Here is a 19,108-nt window from a genome sequence, read left to right on the forward strand (position 1 = left end):
CAACTAGTCCAACTTTTAACTATTTAAATTTTCAGCTTTTTCCTTTTAAACAAATTTTAAGTGAAACAACAGAAAACACTGCAAACCACAACACAATTAAATATAAATTAAAATATGAAAACAAAAAGAACATGCATATTCTCTGTCATATGGACCTGCATGATTAAACTTTCTGAATCCTTTATCATCTGCAACTGAAAATAGTTGTGGATGATTACTATACCTTTCTAATGTGACGTTGTTGTCCCTGGCTCTCTTTCTCTGTCTCTCCCTCCCGCTCTGTTCCTGTGCTACTGCTAGTGTAACTACCGCCCCTCCCCCCTCTTCCCAGCACAAGCACAAGGCTCGCATGCGGAGTGAAGCAGAAAAAAGTGCGAGAGTACGGAGCCCCTCTGATGACATGGTCCAAAGATTAAATAAATTGTGGCCACAAAATACTACTTTGTGCCATCAAAATAGTATAACGTGCCCACGAAATACTTATTTGTGGCCATGAAATACTATTTCGAGGGCACGAAATGGGAATAACGTCGCAACGAATTACGCATTTGTGGCAACGAAACAGAGAACGTGCGCACATCATATTGATACAATTCCTGGACAGCTGCGTAGAGACATAAGCATAAGAGTAGGCTAAACCATAGAGACAGTATGATTGAGTTTTATTTTAGGCTGGGAATGAGCAACAAATGCATTTTGAAAAGCCTGGCAATGCAAGGAACCATTATTACGGAGAAACATTTAAACAGGATATTGAGAGCCTACTGCTCTACAGACGTCAGTAGGACCTGGACGCCAGGATAGATTTTATTGTCAAGTGTTTCGTGCCCACAAATTAACATTTCATGTGCACGTTATACCTATTTCGTGCCCTTGAAATAGTATTTCGTGGGCACAAATAAGTATTTTATGGGCACGTTATACCCATTTTTGTGCCCACGAAGTAGTATTTTGTGGCCACAATTTATTTATTTTTTGGACCATGTCATCAGAGGGGCTCCGTACGAGAGAGAGGGTGAGAGAAAGAAAAAAATCCCCCACGGCTCGCGATAAGGAGTCGGCTCACGTCGCTCACGTCAAAGATCCGGCTCTAAGAGCCGTTTCATTCGCGACCGACACATCACTACAGCCCACAGAGAGCTTTTGAAGTAACAGTAATGGGTAAGCTATCCACCAATCCCCAGACTCTGCTTTCTTTACAGAGGTTGAGAAGAACCTCAAATTATTTCTTCCACTGCCTGACAAAATCCTCATTTGAGGTAAGCACCCCATCCCTATTTTAAACAGAGTGGGCAGGAAACTGCTTACTAATCCTGAGTCAACTGGGGGTTTGCCAGAATCACTTTGAGGCCAATTGAACATCTTGTTCCAAGTGAATTTCTGTTTCAGCCACTTTCCACTTGGGCTAACGTACCTGTTAAAGCTTGATAATTCTTCAGTTTGATGGCTCACTTTATATCTGGTGTTCACCATGTGGTTTGGGGCTTGGCATCAACCAACATAGGAGGCAGCAGGTTTCGGCAGTGGAGGTGTGGAATATGGTTAAACATAGACTTAAGCCTCCCTTAACCATGGAAGGCCCTAATATTACTGGCTCTGGCAAGGGTTCCATGAATCCATCATCACAGATGTCTTTTGAATTGCACTTAGTATGGGTCCTCATCAAGGACCAATATATTACTGTATGTGTGGTTTTAGTTAAATTGCTTTGGTAATGAAGATGCATGTCACAGTTCTGAGTATACTCCTTTGTTCAGAGAAAATGGGTTTAGGTGGGTTTTATCCTCCCCTATGCTCCCCTAGTCAGAATTTTTCAAAGTAACAACCACATGTGGTTTATTGGAGGAACAATTTATGAAATTCACCTTAGATTGTTGGCTTTAGAAGCAGTAAAGTCATTATTGAGCAACAACTGAATTTAAACAGCCCCTGATGATGGATTCAGTCGCAAAGCTCTCTTTTCATGCTTCAGCTAAAACTCTGTTGCTGTCAGTGTGCTTTGTATGTGGGGTACAAATAGAAAAAACATGCCACAATTTTATTTGCAGAATAGTTTACGGTACTTTTTAAAAATCTAGTAAGAGGTAAATTTAAAAAATTTATATTATGCAGATTTATTGTTTTGTGAGCAATGATGACACCAATTAATGCTAAATGGTTTGAATAACCGTAAAACCAGGAATCTAGTCAAAACCTGTTACAAACTTATTACAGATTCATTTCAGTATGTGATTCTTGTTAAAAGCAGTGAGTAACAAGAGTCAATACTCTTCAATAATCAATCATCTGAGAAATTTTAACATCAGGTCTATAACACCGACCTAGCTGCTTGCATTGCAGGACAACTTCTAAATACTTTCTGTGGCTGTTTCTGACAGGTCTTCATGGTTTTTAATGACTAATCATAAATCTTCATTTTTTTCACCACATGTTTTTACAACCTGGGGCTGGTCACCGCTGATTGATAGTCACTAAAGTGCTCCCAAAAGAGAACAGCCATGTTGACGCTGGCATTACGTCTTATCCATAGACTTGGAATTGCTCACATCTTCACCCAAGTCCATAGGCAAAGAGGATAAGCCTCTCTGAGAGGTTTCTTAAGAGGAAGACTTTTAACTGCTTGCTGAAAGCTATGATTTAACATTAGAGTGAATCTAAAATCCAGCACAACTGCAAGTATAAGTATATATATATTGCCTTTATTTCTAATGTAACCAAAACCTAATTTGATTTAAATCTACACATGTCAAACTCTGGAAACATACTTACCAATCAGTCCAGTGCAAATAGCTCTTCATGTTTCTCAGTGAGGATTAAGAATCATTCATGGCAGGAGTCATTTAAGGGATCAGATCCAGGACTGTGAGAATATAGTTACTGGAACAGCAAACCTACAGTGACATCATCCTCTTAAAACTAATGGCTATTATTCAAAAAAATATGGCCGCTGGCCACGTATGTAGTCTCCCTCTCTCTCTCAAACACTCATACACACAACCCCACACACGCACACACACGCACGCACACCTCCCCCAGCTCCCTTGTCGACCTGCGTGAAACAGAAAACAATTGTTTCTCTGTTCTATTTTCTTTGCAGGTTGTCCACTTTTCTGCCAGGATTTCAGTGACTGTTATAGTTATATCACATGCCGCAAGCGCAGCTAGCGGGAGGCAAACAGCCTGAGGTGTAACCAGAAGATTGATGTGAATAGTCTGCCAATTTGACTGCAGTCCCAGAATTCCAGAGGAACCAGGTCTGCAGTGCTGTGTGCAGACTCATCCCTCCTGAATCCTGCATACAAGCCAAAGACATTAGAGGTTATAGCTCTGTAGCTCAGGGTCAACAAGGGAGCCAAAACACCACTTCTGCATTTAAATAACTGGAAATTTATACACTCTCACACACTGAAGTTCTAGAAAAAAGGCTAATGTTGTCTTTTAAATTGTAAAACTTCAGTCCAAACTGTGTTAAAGAGGATATATTTCTTATTTGTAGCTATAGGAAATCATTTTAATGTTACATCTAAAAATGATTTGTATTCCTGTTCTAGCTTTATGACACGCACATAATGGCTGCGTGAAATGCCAAAACAAAATCGTCCAAAATGTTCCTTTTAAATTGCTGGCTACTGACTGTGGATCATAAAACAGAGTATATAGCTATACCTTTAAATACAAAGGATGGTTTTATAGCAGGTGGGGGGAAGTGGCAGCAGCTTTGAAGGCACAAACATGGATTACGAACAGAGAAGGGCCTCACTTTTTAAAACCTCCAGGCTCAGGGATCCATAAAATGAAACATTTGGACATGGTGAAAGAAAAAGAAAAAAACATGTTACGATAGCTTATTTGCTGCCAAATATTTAAGCTATAAGTCTTAATAGCACTTTATTGTTTCCTCCTGTTAATGTGAGGATGTGGAGTTGCATCTTAAACAGACAGTGGTGCCCAAGAGTTCTCCAGATGTTTCTTTAAATCACAGAGGAGAGGAAGACTGGAGCCTCTTCTGCTATGCGGTTGTTCGAAATAACAAACTTTAAACTATACACAACTGTATAGAAAATGTCTCAGTACAACACAGTTTTCAGTTTTTGCCCAACTTAAAATGATTTTTCTATAGTTGGAAATCACACAAAATGTTTTCCCAATGTGCAGTGGAAATTAAAAGCAAACTATTTACACAACAAGAATATAGCCCCCCACCCCACCCTCCACCCAACTGGTGAAGGCACATGGTTCTTTTTCTTGTTAAAGAGGAGTTCTTCCTTCCCACGGTTGCCAAATGCTTGATCATAAAGGATCATCTGATACCTGGGGTTCTGCTGTTGTGAAAGAACGTTATATAATTAAGCCCAAACCAAATTTGCCAAGGTATTTCACAAGATCTGATGCACACAGTGTCTAACCCTAAGCTCTCAATCCAGCTGTCAACTTGGTGACTGAAATCAAGTGTGCGGTATTAATACTGGAGGGATAAATAAATACAGTGCCTGACTGTGACGTGGAACAAATCAAAATAATACTTCATCAGCTTTGTCAATTTGAGGTTTTCAGTAAAAGGATGAATCCAACAGGATATTTTTTGCAGATCATCTCTTAATAGGACAAAGCTGCATTTTGGCCCCTAGTTTTCTGGCGCTCTTTTGAAGGCAGCTGAAGTGATGATTAGAAAGCAAAGTCAACATCTGAGATATATTTTCCACTACCAAAGCCATTGCTGAAACCAGATGGGCAAGACACTGGTCTGTTTGATACCGCCTTGTTTTTAACAAGCGTTTTTATTAACAGAATGGTTTCATGTTTTGCAGTTTATACATGTTGTACTGACACGATGAATTTCAATTCTGAAAAGCATTTATATTAAAATATTTATCAATGGGCTGCTGAGATCTACTGCTTATCTTGGGGGCAGCTTCTGTGACTCTTGCATTAGAAAGTCATAGCTGTTCAACTACAGACACTTGATTAGACAGTGCTGCCCTTTGGTTAAGAAAGCATTACAGTTCACCATCAACATGAGCTTTTAATGATGCATAACTCGGGACTGGCATTTACACTCAACATACCAACGCACCAACAGCCCATGAAACCACAATAAACCTGGATTCAAAGCCACCCAGACAAGAGTTTAACATCACTGGAGAAGTGGTGGGAGTAAAAACATGCATGCGTCAGAGATCCTCTGGCATGGAGATCTGGCAACGCGATGCTTTATCTTTCCATAAAGCATGCAAATGTTAGATTGACACGGCCCTGTTTGACATGTCAAGGCAGAAGCCAGTTGTTCTGGCAGTGTCACACATCGTGTACAAAGAGCAAAATAACATCTTACATAAAGATATGAGACTGTTGTGTATCTGAAAGAAAGTTTTAAAAACAACAAGTGTTTACATGTAGTAAAGATGTAGCTTTGAGAAAGTAATTTTTTTCCCAATATTTTAGATTTTCACTCAGACTTTGGTTATATTTATTTACACTTCACTTAGTGGTATGACTGACAGTGTTCTATTTGGTATTATATAAAAGCATTTTGCAATGTATGAAGCTGTCACTGGGGACAAAAACAAGACTGTCTACTTTGCCCCAGCAGGTTCGTTACTCATCAGTTACTGTATCATAATTGGATTACCTAAATAACTGAAACTAGAAGGCTGTAACACAGTAATTTTACACATACGTTCCATGAAAGAGGTGCTTTAAGCAAGAATTACAACATCTTTGAGTCCGTGAAATTTCATTCGATAGCAAATACGGCTCTGCTGTCTCCACTGCCAGTCTTTCATATGCTCTCTTTTTTTTTACGATTGTAACTCACATAACAAATTCACTATAGACGCTGTGCATGATGTCATGTGCACATTGCTTGTGAGTTGGCTGACATGTTAGATATAATACAGCTTCTGGTCATTTTGAAAAAAAAAAACTGTATTTCCCAACTGGCTGCTGGTTGTTGCTAGGTGAAATAGTTACAAAAAAGGTGCTTCATCTTAGCCCTTTTTGTGATTGCTTTTGTCACTAGCAGATTGCCTTAGTCACCTCTAGTTTGCATGATAGACAGCAACTTTTCTGTAAGAAGAAAGAAAATCTATCTGAAAATACAAAAAGGTTACCTGTTAATTTCACTTAATAACTACTTAGCCAACTTGGCTGGGGTGGCAATGCGATTTAAATAATCTGTTTCTTGAGAGACTCAAATTTTAAACAAATTTAACCTAAATCTTTCACTGGATGATAACACTGGAGGAATGTCAGTATTCATATTTTAGTAACAACGTGAAACCAAGAATTTCAATTTTAAAGATATTTTACTGAACCAAGTTTTGGTCCAACCACCAGAAAGAAAATGAATGACAAAAAACAATCAAGAAAATAATCTCGGCAACACATTTCGTTTTTTTTTTTTTTTATACATTTATGTAAAATTTGTATGTACATGTAATAGGCAACAATGTACTGCTGACATTCCAATTTGCAATAATAGAGTGCTGAAAATGAAACATGAGCAGAACAAACGAGAAAAACAGAATTGCCAATACTTGCTCTTTGATAAGTTTTGCAAAACTGTACGACTACAAGGCGTATTCCATGACCAAAGAATAATGAATACTGCAGACTAAACGTATACCAACATAAAAAGAAATATTTAAAAAAGGCAAAATCAAGTAATCTGCCACCCAGGCTTACAAATTACTCTGTGATTGGTGTTAATGCTTCTCTTATGGATTTCAAACAACAATGTTTAATGATGAAATGAATGAGCTTCAGAGAAATGTTCATAACTGCTGATAGTGCAGTCTTCAGTTAGACAGAATAATCATGGCAGCATATTCAGACTTCTGTCAATAAGTTATTCTACAACAAACCTTTATTGGCTTTTAAAGTTTAAAATACACTGATTTTAAGAGTTTCTTTATGATCAGAAAGAGCCATTTTATAAAAGGCTGTTGGATGTATTTATAACAGTTAGCCAGCAGATTGTTAGCCTACATTAATACAAAGCCTTAAAGTAAAAGGGAACAGCTAGCTTGACTCTACCCCTGTTTAAAATAATACATTTTATTTGTAATACACAGAAAACTCAATGTAAAATGACAGTTTATGCTTTCTTTTATTAAAAGGTTTAGACAGAGACAAGCTAGCAGTTTCCTTCTTGCTGAGCTAACACTTTTTCTTCTTCCTTTTTCAGAAAAAAAGGGTAAGCTAACAGTTTACTGGCTTTAGCTTCAAATTTACACACACAAAAACACATTCTTGGAAAGTGGTGTTAGACATCTCCTCTAATTGCTAGCAAAAAAAAAAAAAGAAGTATGTATATTTTCCCAAAAATGCACAACAAATCCACAGACCTTTTGAGAAAGCATGTGAATGAAGTATCTATATACTGGAAATGATTTCAGCAAGGTAGGGCTTTTACTACAATGTCCTTTTAAGTTGAAGCGGGGAAAAAAAGAAAACCCAACCCTGTCGTCACATCTTCAACATAACACGACAGACAGTCCACAGTATCGGCTATCTGCAAATGTACAAAGACATAAAGATATATTAAGAGAACAACAGAAAGTTTGTGAATGCTTGTGCAAGTTCATATGTATGATGAGATGCAACCAGTGATGAAGGGGTAGGTCACATTATTTGAAAACATTCTCAAATACGGGACATTTGTAGGTCTTCATTTTCTTGATGGCATTTTTGAACTCTCTGCTGGACTTGTTCCACTTGTGGATGCCTGTGAGGAGGTACTGCTTATCAACCTTGCGGCCCATGATTAGATACTGGTTTCCCAAGTTGTCCAGCTGCTGGCAGGGGCAGTCAGCACCATTCTTCAAGTACAACACTAACTTCTTTGTGTCCTTCTTCTTCAGGTTTCCCGGTTTCAACATCTTCTTCTTCTTCTGCAGGATCACCTTACGGTCCGTGTTTTCTCGCTTTACCTCCTTGATCTTGGCCTTGAAAGCTGTGGGCGGAGGAACAACAGAAAGATGAGTTTACTCTAAAATGTGAATGTCATTTTGAACTCAACGTGTTGTACAGTGCTGCGTCTGACAGCTCCTGGTAGTGTAGTGCACTAGTAAAATTAATCATCATGAAGGATATTAGGCAGGTCAGTCTCCCGTGATCAGAATCAGAATCAGAAACTTTATTGTCAATCTCATGAGAACAACGAAATTAAGAATGGTCCCCGATCATTGCATCATCCCTAGCAATATCAAAATATAAATAAAACAATAACACAATAATAGATATAGATATAATAGATCAGATATAAGGAAACATGCCACTATGGTTCCCCATCCTTTACAGATGATTCTTAATCATTTTTACCTCATATACACAACTAATTTTTCCAAATGAGAACCATTAAAATTCAAGGAATCAAACCCATAAAAAAATATATCATTGTACTCTTTACAGTACAATGATAGAATGAGTGTAATATTAAACTTTAAGAGAATGTTTTTGGTGCTTTAAACTTGCATTTTCAATTTGCAAAACATGACTTCCTGTTGTATAGAAGTATATGGGAAAATACTTTTTATTTGACATTAATAAAAAACTCTTGTTGAATCAGTTATAGTCTCAATCGCTGCCATACTTAATACAATATGAAGTACATTACCACACTCTTAACATTGCCAAAGTAGCAATGTTTATTTTAGTAGTAGCACTTATAACATACTTGCTAAGTAAAAGTGGTCTATGTACATCATGGGCCCATTATTCAAATCAACTATTGAACAGTGTGGCAGTAAGTCTAATAATGGGAATAATCAGTAAGAATGAGGTTAAAAAGTCGTGTGAAGCACACGACTGCTAAAGCACAAAAATGTGTGTTTTATTTCAGAATGCATACACAATCAAAGTACATTCATAATCTTAATACTATTGGTGGCTCAGGTCAACAGTATTGCACAATAACATGGATTAATGACGAATAGCTAGCCAAGATACCGCCTTATACAATTTGCTGTTTACTCATGTTTGATTAAAAATTGGATCACCGTTTATTAATAATACATAAGTAATTTAATTAACATAGACTGAAACTCATTTTCCCACAAACAGTGCATTGTTGCAAATCCTGTTCATGCAAAAGAACTTATCCATGATCCTCTTAATTCTGGGGTTTAGCCTAATACTAATAAATAATGCGGTATGTTTTTTCAGTGACTTCTGATGTTCAAAGACCAAATCCAATTATGGACAAAGCCACTTAATTTTTCTGCTTTTCACGACATAACAAACAAACAAACAAAGCACAAATAAATTCTCAGGAATACTGCGCTGGGCTTCCAGCTTGTCAATAGTGAACCACATAGGGTTAGGGTTAGGCTACATTTTAGCCACATGGTGAACAACCAATGTTTCAGAAACTAAATGTTCCCTTAAAATCCAGCCTCTTACCTGCGCATCACAAACACATCACTAGTGACCTGGCGGATGTTACGAGGTTAAGGTGTAAATATAGACAAAGCATATATCTTTATCACAATTAGCAATGCAATATAATTTTTTTTCACCTTCATTTAAGTCCAAGTATGTTTTTCAGATTGACCAAAATACCCCTGATCTTTCACTAAACTCTATTTAACCTTCTAATCTCTAAGTTTCCTCCGAAACAGAGCACGAGTTGGACTTTGGTGGTCCAAATGTCCATTACCCCCCCCCCCCCCCTCCCCACACACACACACACACACACACACACACACACACACACACACACACACACACACACACACACACATTATGACCTGTCATATAGTATATCTAGGTGCATTATGTCTGACTTAACTGACATTTGTGTCAGGATAAATCACGATCAAGCTGGGAATAAAGCCTTGTGACCTTCAGTAGCGGAACAGCCTGACCAAGCATTTCCCCACTCCAGTAAGAAGAGAACAAACTTAGGCTTCAATCTAATTTTCTCCACGATTTTAAACACCAGATCACTTGCTTTTTTACAGAATTATAGTAGACAGAAAAACCTGTACTGGATCCTTGCTCTCCAGTTGCACTCGTATTGCTAATTGCTAATTAAAGTGTTGAAAAATAAATAAATAAAGAGCCTCCCCCTGTATTAACAGTGCACATGGTACGGATTAAGACTTATCCCCCGTCAAACAGTCTCTGTGAGGGGGCTTAGTGTTCAGAGAAGTCAAAATGCAGCGGTCATAATTAGTGTGTAATAAAAGAAAAGGTCTGGCCCACCACTGAAAGGACTTCATCTTGATAAATCCTCCAACCTCGATAATCCTTTAACGCCCTGAACTTTCTTTGCACCTCGCGTTGTTTGAGGGCTTAATCTCTTCAGCAGCAGAATACAATAAGACGTTCAAATGATCAAATAACTGACAACAGTGTTTCTTTTCTCATGGTCAGTGAAACTGCCCTTGTTTGTGTTTCTTCCTACATTAGTTTTTAAAATATTTTCAATTTTTAAAGTTACCAAACAAAAAAATAAATTCATCTTATACAGTGAGCAAAAGAAAGAAAAGAAAAGAGAAGATAGCCTTTCTGTGAGAAAGCATTTCTCAAATCTGCCCACTTAATTCTTATGTCATAACCTATAACATTAGCATATTAACTGTAAAACAGCTATGAATATGTTCACACTGACGTGACCGTGTTTTCAGAAGCCCTTCCTGGATCAGAAGATCAAACAATGCTCTTAGATGCATTTGGGCCTTACAGTTTTCCTGTGACAAGATATTTATTTGAGTAAGACTTTTGGGTAAAAGTCCACTGTCAATTAGTTGGATGTTAAGAGATTAAAGTTACTGTCACTAATTATTTTCCTACTCCAGTGTCAAGGTATTAACCCACCAGTTTTACAGTGTAAAAAAACCCCCAAAAGGTCAGAACTAGTACATATATGCAGCTTATAACAAGGGTTTTCATTTTTAGGAGTCAAAAATAGACGATTCTTTAAATAAAATGGGAACGTCTTCAGTGGAATCAAATATATGTGCATGCTGCACCTTTGTTACAGTACAAAAGTTAAAAGGAAGATATACTGTCAGCGATTTGGATGCTTTTACGCATGCCAGCACACTAAAATAAAATGACTTCTATTGTAAGATTTCTTTTTGTGATGTTGTCTCTGAAACCTGACTCGATTACCTCTGCTGGGTCAGATGTATTAATGGGATCCTTAAGTGCCCAACGTGTCATAAACCCAGCAGGAGGGCGAGCAGTGCTCCTCATTCACAATAATGGCAAGTGGTCCAAGCTAGACTGAACAGTCATCCAGCACAGGAATGCCCTGTTGTTTATCACATCAGCAAAGGGAGGGAGCAATTCGGAAAAGGACAAAGTGAACAGTTGGAAGCCGAGGAGATTTAATTGAAGGGCTTCTGGAGGTTTTGGGACAATGAGGTACCATAAAACCTTAAGCACGGAGAAAAATTGCAGTGGGAAGAAAAAGCTGATGTTGTGATGATGTTTGAAATCATTTACAGCTGAGTGCGGCAAATAGGACGTGTGTGCATAAATACATGCCCAACAGCTATATTAATCATGAGGATTTCAGGGAAATAAGCGATATTTGTCCTCCAAAGGGAAACCTGTTACTCGTTCTTCTAACTCTGATGCATTAGCTCAACAACACACAACTTACAGCCATCCTTCCTCCTGTGCCAGAAAAACTCCACATCCAGGGGACACAAGTCAAAAGTTTCACCACAGAATTCTCCACTTTTATCAAACCACATGGAAAAATCAAACATGCTCAATTTAAATGCTGGGAAGCACTGCAGTGCAATGCATGATAGACACTATTTTTGGCATCTTTCATTTTGCAGCTTCAAGTAAATGAGATGGACAAAAATTCTAATTCACTGCTAGGTTGAGTTTTTTTTTTTTTTTAATGAACACATGATTGGTCCACGCAGATTAACAAAGGCTTCAGTCTCTGGTTCATCCCTCAAGCCCCTCTATGGTTTTCCATCCCTGTGTTCCACTGAGAAAAGCAAAGAAATCCATCACATCTATTTTTGCAGTCTTCTCCAAACAAAACAGGCTTGGATTTAAGATGCTGCCTTGTTAAAGTTTACTGTCCAAATATTTTTTTTGGAACTCAAGAAAGATATCGGGATGACCTTGTGGGATAAAACACATAATGATTAAAGCGTGGGATATTTCCATCTGCACATTTTCCTTTTTGCTCAAGACAAGGCATTAACTCATGTTTAGCTTCTGCTGTTTAGCTGCTGTTGGATGTATTTATAGCATTTCTCTCCAGACCAAAACTGAATTCCGTCGGTCTGCTGAAAAAAAAAATTAACAAACAAATCTTTGGCAAGCTGCAGTGCTGTGTCGTGTCAGGCTACGCATTAGTCGTTTACCCGCCACAATCGAGCCATACTGAAGCAATAGAGAAGTTTGTTGCATTCCAGACTATGTCCCTCCCTCGCAGGGTCAACACAAGCAACAAGGTCTCATCCTCAGCCTGACACTAAATCTGTCTGTGTATCCTCATATGTCAGCTGGTTAGGTGACTTATGACAAGCAAGCAAAACAACATCTGTCTTCATCCAAGATGAAACAAGCCAATAATGCAGCCCGCTCCCTTGGCAAACCGGGACGCAGACTCAAAGGGGCAAGTCTCATCACCGCAGCATAAACACCGATGCAATTTGTTAAACAAATGTAACTTTAAACTTTTTCTTGAGAACTGGAAGAATGTGTGTTTTCAATGTGCGTCCAGTCTATGTTTGCTTAGCCTGGCACCTGGAATTAGTGCTGCCACAAGCTTTGGTGAATAAAAGATGAAAGTAGAACAACTTGCATCTTGTGTGCATCATGTGTGTATTATTTCTGAACGTTCTCATGTCTGCAGTTCAATCTGTGTTTGTGTTATTAATTGAACTCAAAGCTTTCAATTTCCTTTTTTTAAGTACATATGGTTTATACTGGATTCCTCATGTAAGACCTCCAAATTTCCACAATTAAAACAAGTGCCCTCATCAGCTTAAGATCGTCCTTCCTTCCTGTTTTTGTTTTAATGTTGTTTTCCATTCAAGTTGGACTGAGGATCCTCTAATGAAAAGAATGTGTGAAGCTGGCTGCAGCAGATTCTGAGCCATCTCTTAATATTTCCAAATAGGCTCTGACGTGTTCAAAACCCACTTCCAAATCCCCTTCAGAATATGTCTTTAGATTTGATAATGTTCCAAAAGAACATTTCTGGTACGACCTCAGAACATGACTGCAGAGCTGAAGAATGGCCTTTCAAAATGAACAACATCCTTCTAAAACTGATCTTCTGATCATCACCAAGCTTTTGATCTTACAACTACTCTTAAAGTAAAAAGTTGACATATTAACTGCAGAAAATAAGAAATTGTGTTGTCTTTCAGCAGGAAACATGTTTTACAAAGTTGAGAAAAGGTCAACGAAAGACTGGAAAAGTTGTGTAATGGCAAAGAACCCTCAAGGTGGAACATGAGACACTGACTTAACTGTCAATACTAGATTCAGTTGGCGTAAGAAAGAACATCCCAGAATGGGTTTCTTGAAATTCAGATGGGAAGACGGAGAGTACTTCTCCCTTAAAAGATTAGATTCATGGGAAAAATAGCTCCACAATTTAAAATTTTCTCAACCTAACATTGTGAAACATTTGGAGGTTTCATATCTTTGGTATGCAATATGATTGAAAGATTAAAAGTATCTAGAAGAATCCCAATAAACAAGGCCAAAAATTGGCAGTTGAGCTATTCGTCAGCCATTCAGTTGAGAATAGCCGTGAATTTTAGATCCTCGAGAAGCAATGCATTTAAAACAGCAAGTTCTCTGGCAGAAATCACCACACAGGCTCATTTCTGAAAACCTTTGTAAGGAAACACAGTCCGTCACTGTGTCCATAAATGCAAGTTGAAACTAGCTAGTAATTCTCTGCATTCTGTTTTCACTCAGATCTTATTCTGACCAAAAACGGTGATACCAATCAGGCTTCTACTCACTTCATGTTTATGGAAAAAAACATAAAAAACCCATGCACTACTAGGAATGACATTTAAGGAGCGTCCCATTTTTGTTGGAAACAGGTTTGTATTTGGGAAATCACCTAACAACCTGAACTAAAAATTTTAAATCCATAAAGCTAACACTAAAGTAAACACGAGCATTTTTTTTAACATCTGAATAAAATCCAATGCCTTGCATGTAGCAAATAATTACGTGTGTTAATTCTCATTTACCCAATAATTCTGTGTTTCAATTCTCCAACAATAACCCAGCAGGGTTTCCTGCATTGTATTAAGTTGTGGCCTGTGCACTGGAGTTTTACAACTACAGCAATTAAGCTTGCTAATGGTTCTTGTTAGCCTACCCTTCCAGTTGACCATTTGTAGATTTAAAATAACAGTTTGAGAAAAAGCTATAGATGAATAGAACGCTAAAATTCTATTAAAAAAAACAAAACAAACAAACAGACAAATGTTGGAGAGCAAGTTTTCAGAACACCTATCACTCTTGAATGCTAACCAGGATATTAGTTGTGCTTCTGAGTGGAAATTTCTTGTTGAAAGTGATACCACGTATTAAATAGAATATTTATTAGCCTATATTAGCTTAGATGTATGAACTATTTCACTCAAAGACCTTCCAGCTCAGTTAGATTTTATTACCATAGAACCAGTTCACTAGAACAGCTACCTCGGCTCGTTATATTACAAGATAACAGTTGCAGAATATTAACACAAGTCAAATACCCAATGTCAACACAATGAGAAACAAATTCTTATCTTTTTCCATGAAGAAATGGTATTAGCATTTAAGAATTGTTTTTGGAGATGGTTTATCATTAACTTTTTTTTCCATTTAGGATATGAAGAAGGTAATCTGTAACATCAGTCAGCCCAGACAACAGAACAAACATCCCAGTTTACAACTGCAAAGATCTGCCACTTAAAGACTTCAATGACCCCAATTCATTAGTCACAGAACATCATGGTCCACCAGACCAGACAGGGATAGTATATCTAACCAAGAGATAAAACGTCACATTAAATTGAACTGCCAAATATGACCAAGTACCGCCAGGACACAGTGTACTATGGGGGAAAAATAAAAGTTGCACACTTTATAAAACTTTATGAACTTTGAAGATGGGAAATACAGTAAAGAGTTCTTTTGATTTTATGCAGTGCATCCAACTGTCTGTGTTTTGTGGGTGTTGGGACGCCGCTTACCAAACTCGCTGGCACACATGTGCTCAAGAATGGTGTCTGTTTTCATTTCGTTGTCACATGGAGGGCAGATGGGAGAGTAACCTGTGGATGAAAACACACACACAAAAAAAACAAAGAAACAATTGGACAAGAAATCGGTGCAAATAGAAGACAAAATGTCAAATGGAATTTATGTTGCCCGTTTGGTGACCAGGTCAGGAGTGCTCATATTCAACTTCAGTCAGTTATCCTGCAGACTTCTACGCATCTTAACATCTCTGAGGATGCACAGATCCTGTTTACTGTCAGTAGTCAGTCACCTACTCCCTTGGGTTTCGTACACTCTGATGACCTGATGTCAGTGAGGAATGCCTTAAGCTTTTATAGCCAGCTGTAACTAAGAGCCGCTCTTCTTTACTTTTTGCTACACTAAGGCAGTTTTCAAAATGCATCTGCTCAACACTCATCTATACACCTTTAAAAAAGTATTAGAAATATGGAAGGAATAAATGGTAAAGATATTCAATTCAACCTTAAAAGAATGTTCTGAGATTCCAGAGTTTAAAAAGGGTGTAGAGGTGTATAATAGCCAGCTCAAAGACAAAAATCCCAAAAGAGCCAAAAAGTGTTTTTGCCAAAAAGTAACTCAGTTGAGGCATATCTGCGAACTTTTTACTGACACAATTTTTCAATTCTTTTGAATACCACAAACGATCGTTTCATGCCAAACAGCTGAGCCGACCTTCCAAACAAACTTGGACCTGCATTGCGATCGCAGCGTCCTTGCAACATTAACCCCGACTACACTGCGGTGTCCCACTGTGGGCCTGGATCGATCAACCAAAGGGGAAGGTAACAGCACTCTACTCTCTTCCAGTTGTCCATTTACATGTGTTTAACGAATGCTTGTGAAAGCATCGCTCGGGTGTGAAGAGCTTGTGAAAACAGACAATGTTTACAGAGTCACTGGGTCCCTTTGCCTCTGAGCGCCTGGTTCATCTTTAAATCACTTATCACGGGTCCCTATGCTGCAGTATTCAAGCACTGTTAGCTGGCCTCTATTAACAATCATTAACAGCTGAGGAGATTAGCTTGCCTCTGTTAATGTTTATCACCCTGAAGATCAGATACTGAGAGACTCTCCAGAAAACAAAACTCTGAGTAGCCGAGCTTCAGCCGACCTGTGGGAACAGGCTGGCTTTATTTAACCCCAGTGCTGACAAATGATAACAGGTGAAGTCTGGAGAGCATGGAGCTCTGTGTGGTCCCTTCGTTTTACCTTGAAAAAGGAGTCTTTTTCAGAAAAACAGGCCTCCATCCATACCACTATGTCAGTCAGCAACAACCCCCCCCCCGACAAAACACACACTCACAAACACGTCCCTTCTCCCCCAAAGATACAGTGAGCTCTGTGTTATCGCAGGAAGATCCACAGTCCCTCCATTTATGGCCAACATGTTCAGTAAGGGGCTTTAGATTGAAATATAAGTAGAGGCCCCACCCCTTTAACTTTATGGTTCAAGTGAATGAGGCAGTTGTAGTCCCTCCACCCCCACCCCTCGGCGTACACCTCACCTCGCCTGAGCAACCGATAGAGAACCTGGCACTGCAGCCTTGCTCTCAGCTTTATCATCCAGAGAATTGTTATTTTCTGCGATTTTTATGGGCTTCTCTGGCATTTCTCAACTTGGCTTGCAGAGGTTAGTGCTGGAAGACAGTTTTGCTGGACTAATGCTATTGCCCTCTACAACCCCATTTGCTGATGCAGCGTCTTGGGGAATCTGCACCAAAGCACCCATTAGTGATAGATGATAGGGGTAAAAGAATGTCCTTGGAAGCTCTGTTTACAAACCGCCCTCCCGACGTCAACTTGGACGCCGATTTTCCAGATCTCCATCTTTTCATCAGATGCACAACATTTGCCAGAGCACAGGGCTTAAATATATTAAGGTATTCACATTTTTTTCCTCCAACCTTTTTATTCTTTGTTTTTTTGCTGCTTGACTTCCTCCCAGCATTGTCCTCCAGCTCAGCGAACACCTTGAAATAAATGACTAACATCTGTTTGAGCTTTTGCAATATTACAACATCACTCGTTGTCAATAGCAAGCAACTTCACCTGCACATTAAAGCCAGGGGATTATAGAGTGAAAGGAAAACGTAAACGTGATAGACTTTCTTTAAAAAACATGAGGGGTGGTGGGTGTTAAAACAGGATCAAATCCAGGTTTTCATGGCTGAATTTGCTCCCCCAAAAGGTCGCATTTGCTTTGTTTGTGCTCGGATTTGCATCTGCAAACACACTTTTCACCCCTGAAACAACAGTTGCATGCCCATTTAACTGCACGGGTGTCGTCTTTTACACGGTGGCAAAAGTGCTGGCTGTTTGTTTTCTAAGTGAGCAAGTTAGTCAGGGTTAGGTAGTTAATACTATATTAAGAAATTGGAACTGATTCAAAGAATGAATATTTATTCATCAAGCTACACTGCAAAATATCTCGTTTTCAACTTCTTCCTTATGAGACAACTTGAAGATTGTTTTCTTTCACTGGGATTTTAAGGGAATGCCTTTAAAATTTTTTAATATAAACCCCTCACCTGAACTCTTTATTTAAACATCCGTCCTCTTCCGCTTTTCCTTATCAGGGTTGCAGGGGTAATATATTATTTATACAGAATATATAAATATATATATAAAAAGTATAATTCTCTTAAAAGGTTTTCAACTTTATATTGAAGTTTGACTTCAAATTTCTACATTTAAATTTCACCTTGAGAAAGTTTGTTTATTTAACAAAAATAAATAAATAAATAAATAAATAAATAAATAAAAATATACATCATATAGACAACATGTTAATAAACCTTTTAAATGGCAGGTTTATGCCCAGGAAATATTCAGCTATTAATTTGCATATTTCCTTGTCAAACATTTATTCACAAATATACAGTGTGTGTGTGTCTGTGTGTGTGTGTTTGACCTTTTGAAGTTGCTGTTAGGTGAGTTACCTGTGGGTTTTGTAACCTCCGTGGCGTTGGGTGTCGTCATGGCAATGCACACTTCACCTTCGGGAAACTTGTCACAGGTGAGCATCTCCGGCCAGGGGAAGCCGAAGGCCTCCATGATGGGGGCGCAGCCGTCCCTCACGGCCTCGCACATCCAGCGGCACGGGTAGATCGGCCGCTCCAGGCACACGGGAGCAAAGAGCGAGCACAGGAAGACCTGCGTGTCCGGGTGGCAGTTCTTGTGCACCAGAGGCACCCAGCTGCTGGCCTGCTGCTTCACCTCGGCCATGGTCTCGTGCTCCAGCAGGTTGGGCAGCATCATCCGGTTGTAGCCCACGTTGTGACAGAGCCGCAGGTCGTCCGGAATGTCCACGCACTGGGGCGACTTGCCGTAGACGGGCGTATTCCAGGGCAAGTACTCGTACTCTGACGCCCTGCACCCTGACAGGAGTGCCACCGTCACCAGCAGCCGGAACATCCTGCAGAAGCACTCACAAGTAGAGCTCATGATGTGTCTTTGCAGCCACTGAATGATTGCTAACCGGAGTGCCAGGCAACACTCAGTTCATGAAGAAACGCACAGCGACAGCGACGCAGGAGAAAGGCGCTCTGCAATAAGTCCACTATCTCCTCTGGCTGTAGTCCCGCTGCTGGGCTGCGTGCGGCTCCTGCGAGAGTTTGGGGAGGTAATGCGCTGAGACTGTGCGGTGCTCGGAAACAAGAGGGGGTTGTAAAGTGCGCTCTGACCAATCGGAGCGCGTCTGCGCCTTTTGGCACTCGGCTGTCAGTCAAAGCGCTTAATGACCGCGTGTGTAAAAACTCTCCGGGGACTCCCCAGCGTTCCCTTTGCGCTTCATTTGTCGATATAAAGTAATAATAATAATAAATATATTTGGATATGTGCGCATAAACTGGGAATACTTTCAGACTGA

At 39.2% G+C, this 19,108-nt stretch overlaps 1 protein-coding gene across 1 annotated transcript; it reads right to left on the minus strand.

Moving 5' to 3' along the window:
• Nucleotides 1-6,847: 6,847 nt before the first annotated feature.
• sfrp1a (secreted frizzled-related protein 1a) lies at nt 6,848-18,882 on the minus strand. Its single transcript, XM_026187291.2, has 3 exons — nt 18,180-18,882; nt 15,192-15,272; nt 6,848-7,954 (listed from the first exon to the last, which is right to left on the minus strand). The coding sequence occupies exons 1-3, from the start codon at nt 18,682-18,684 to the stop codon at nt 7,629-7,631; spliced, it is 912 nt and encodes a 303-aa protein (XP_026043076.1). The 5' UTR covers nt 18,685-18,882; the 3' UTR covers nt 6,848-7,628.
• Nucleotides 18,883-19,108: the final 226 nt, after the last annotated feature.

Source organism: Astatotilapia calliptera, chromosome 12 (assembly GCF_964374335.1).
Source record: "Astatotilapia calliptera chromosome 12, fAstCal68.1, whole genome shotgun sequence".
NCBI lineage: Eukaryota > Metazoa > Chordata > Actinopteri > Cichliformes > Cichlidae > Astatotilapia > Astatotilapia calliptera.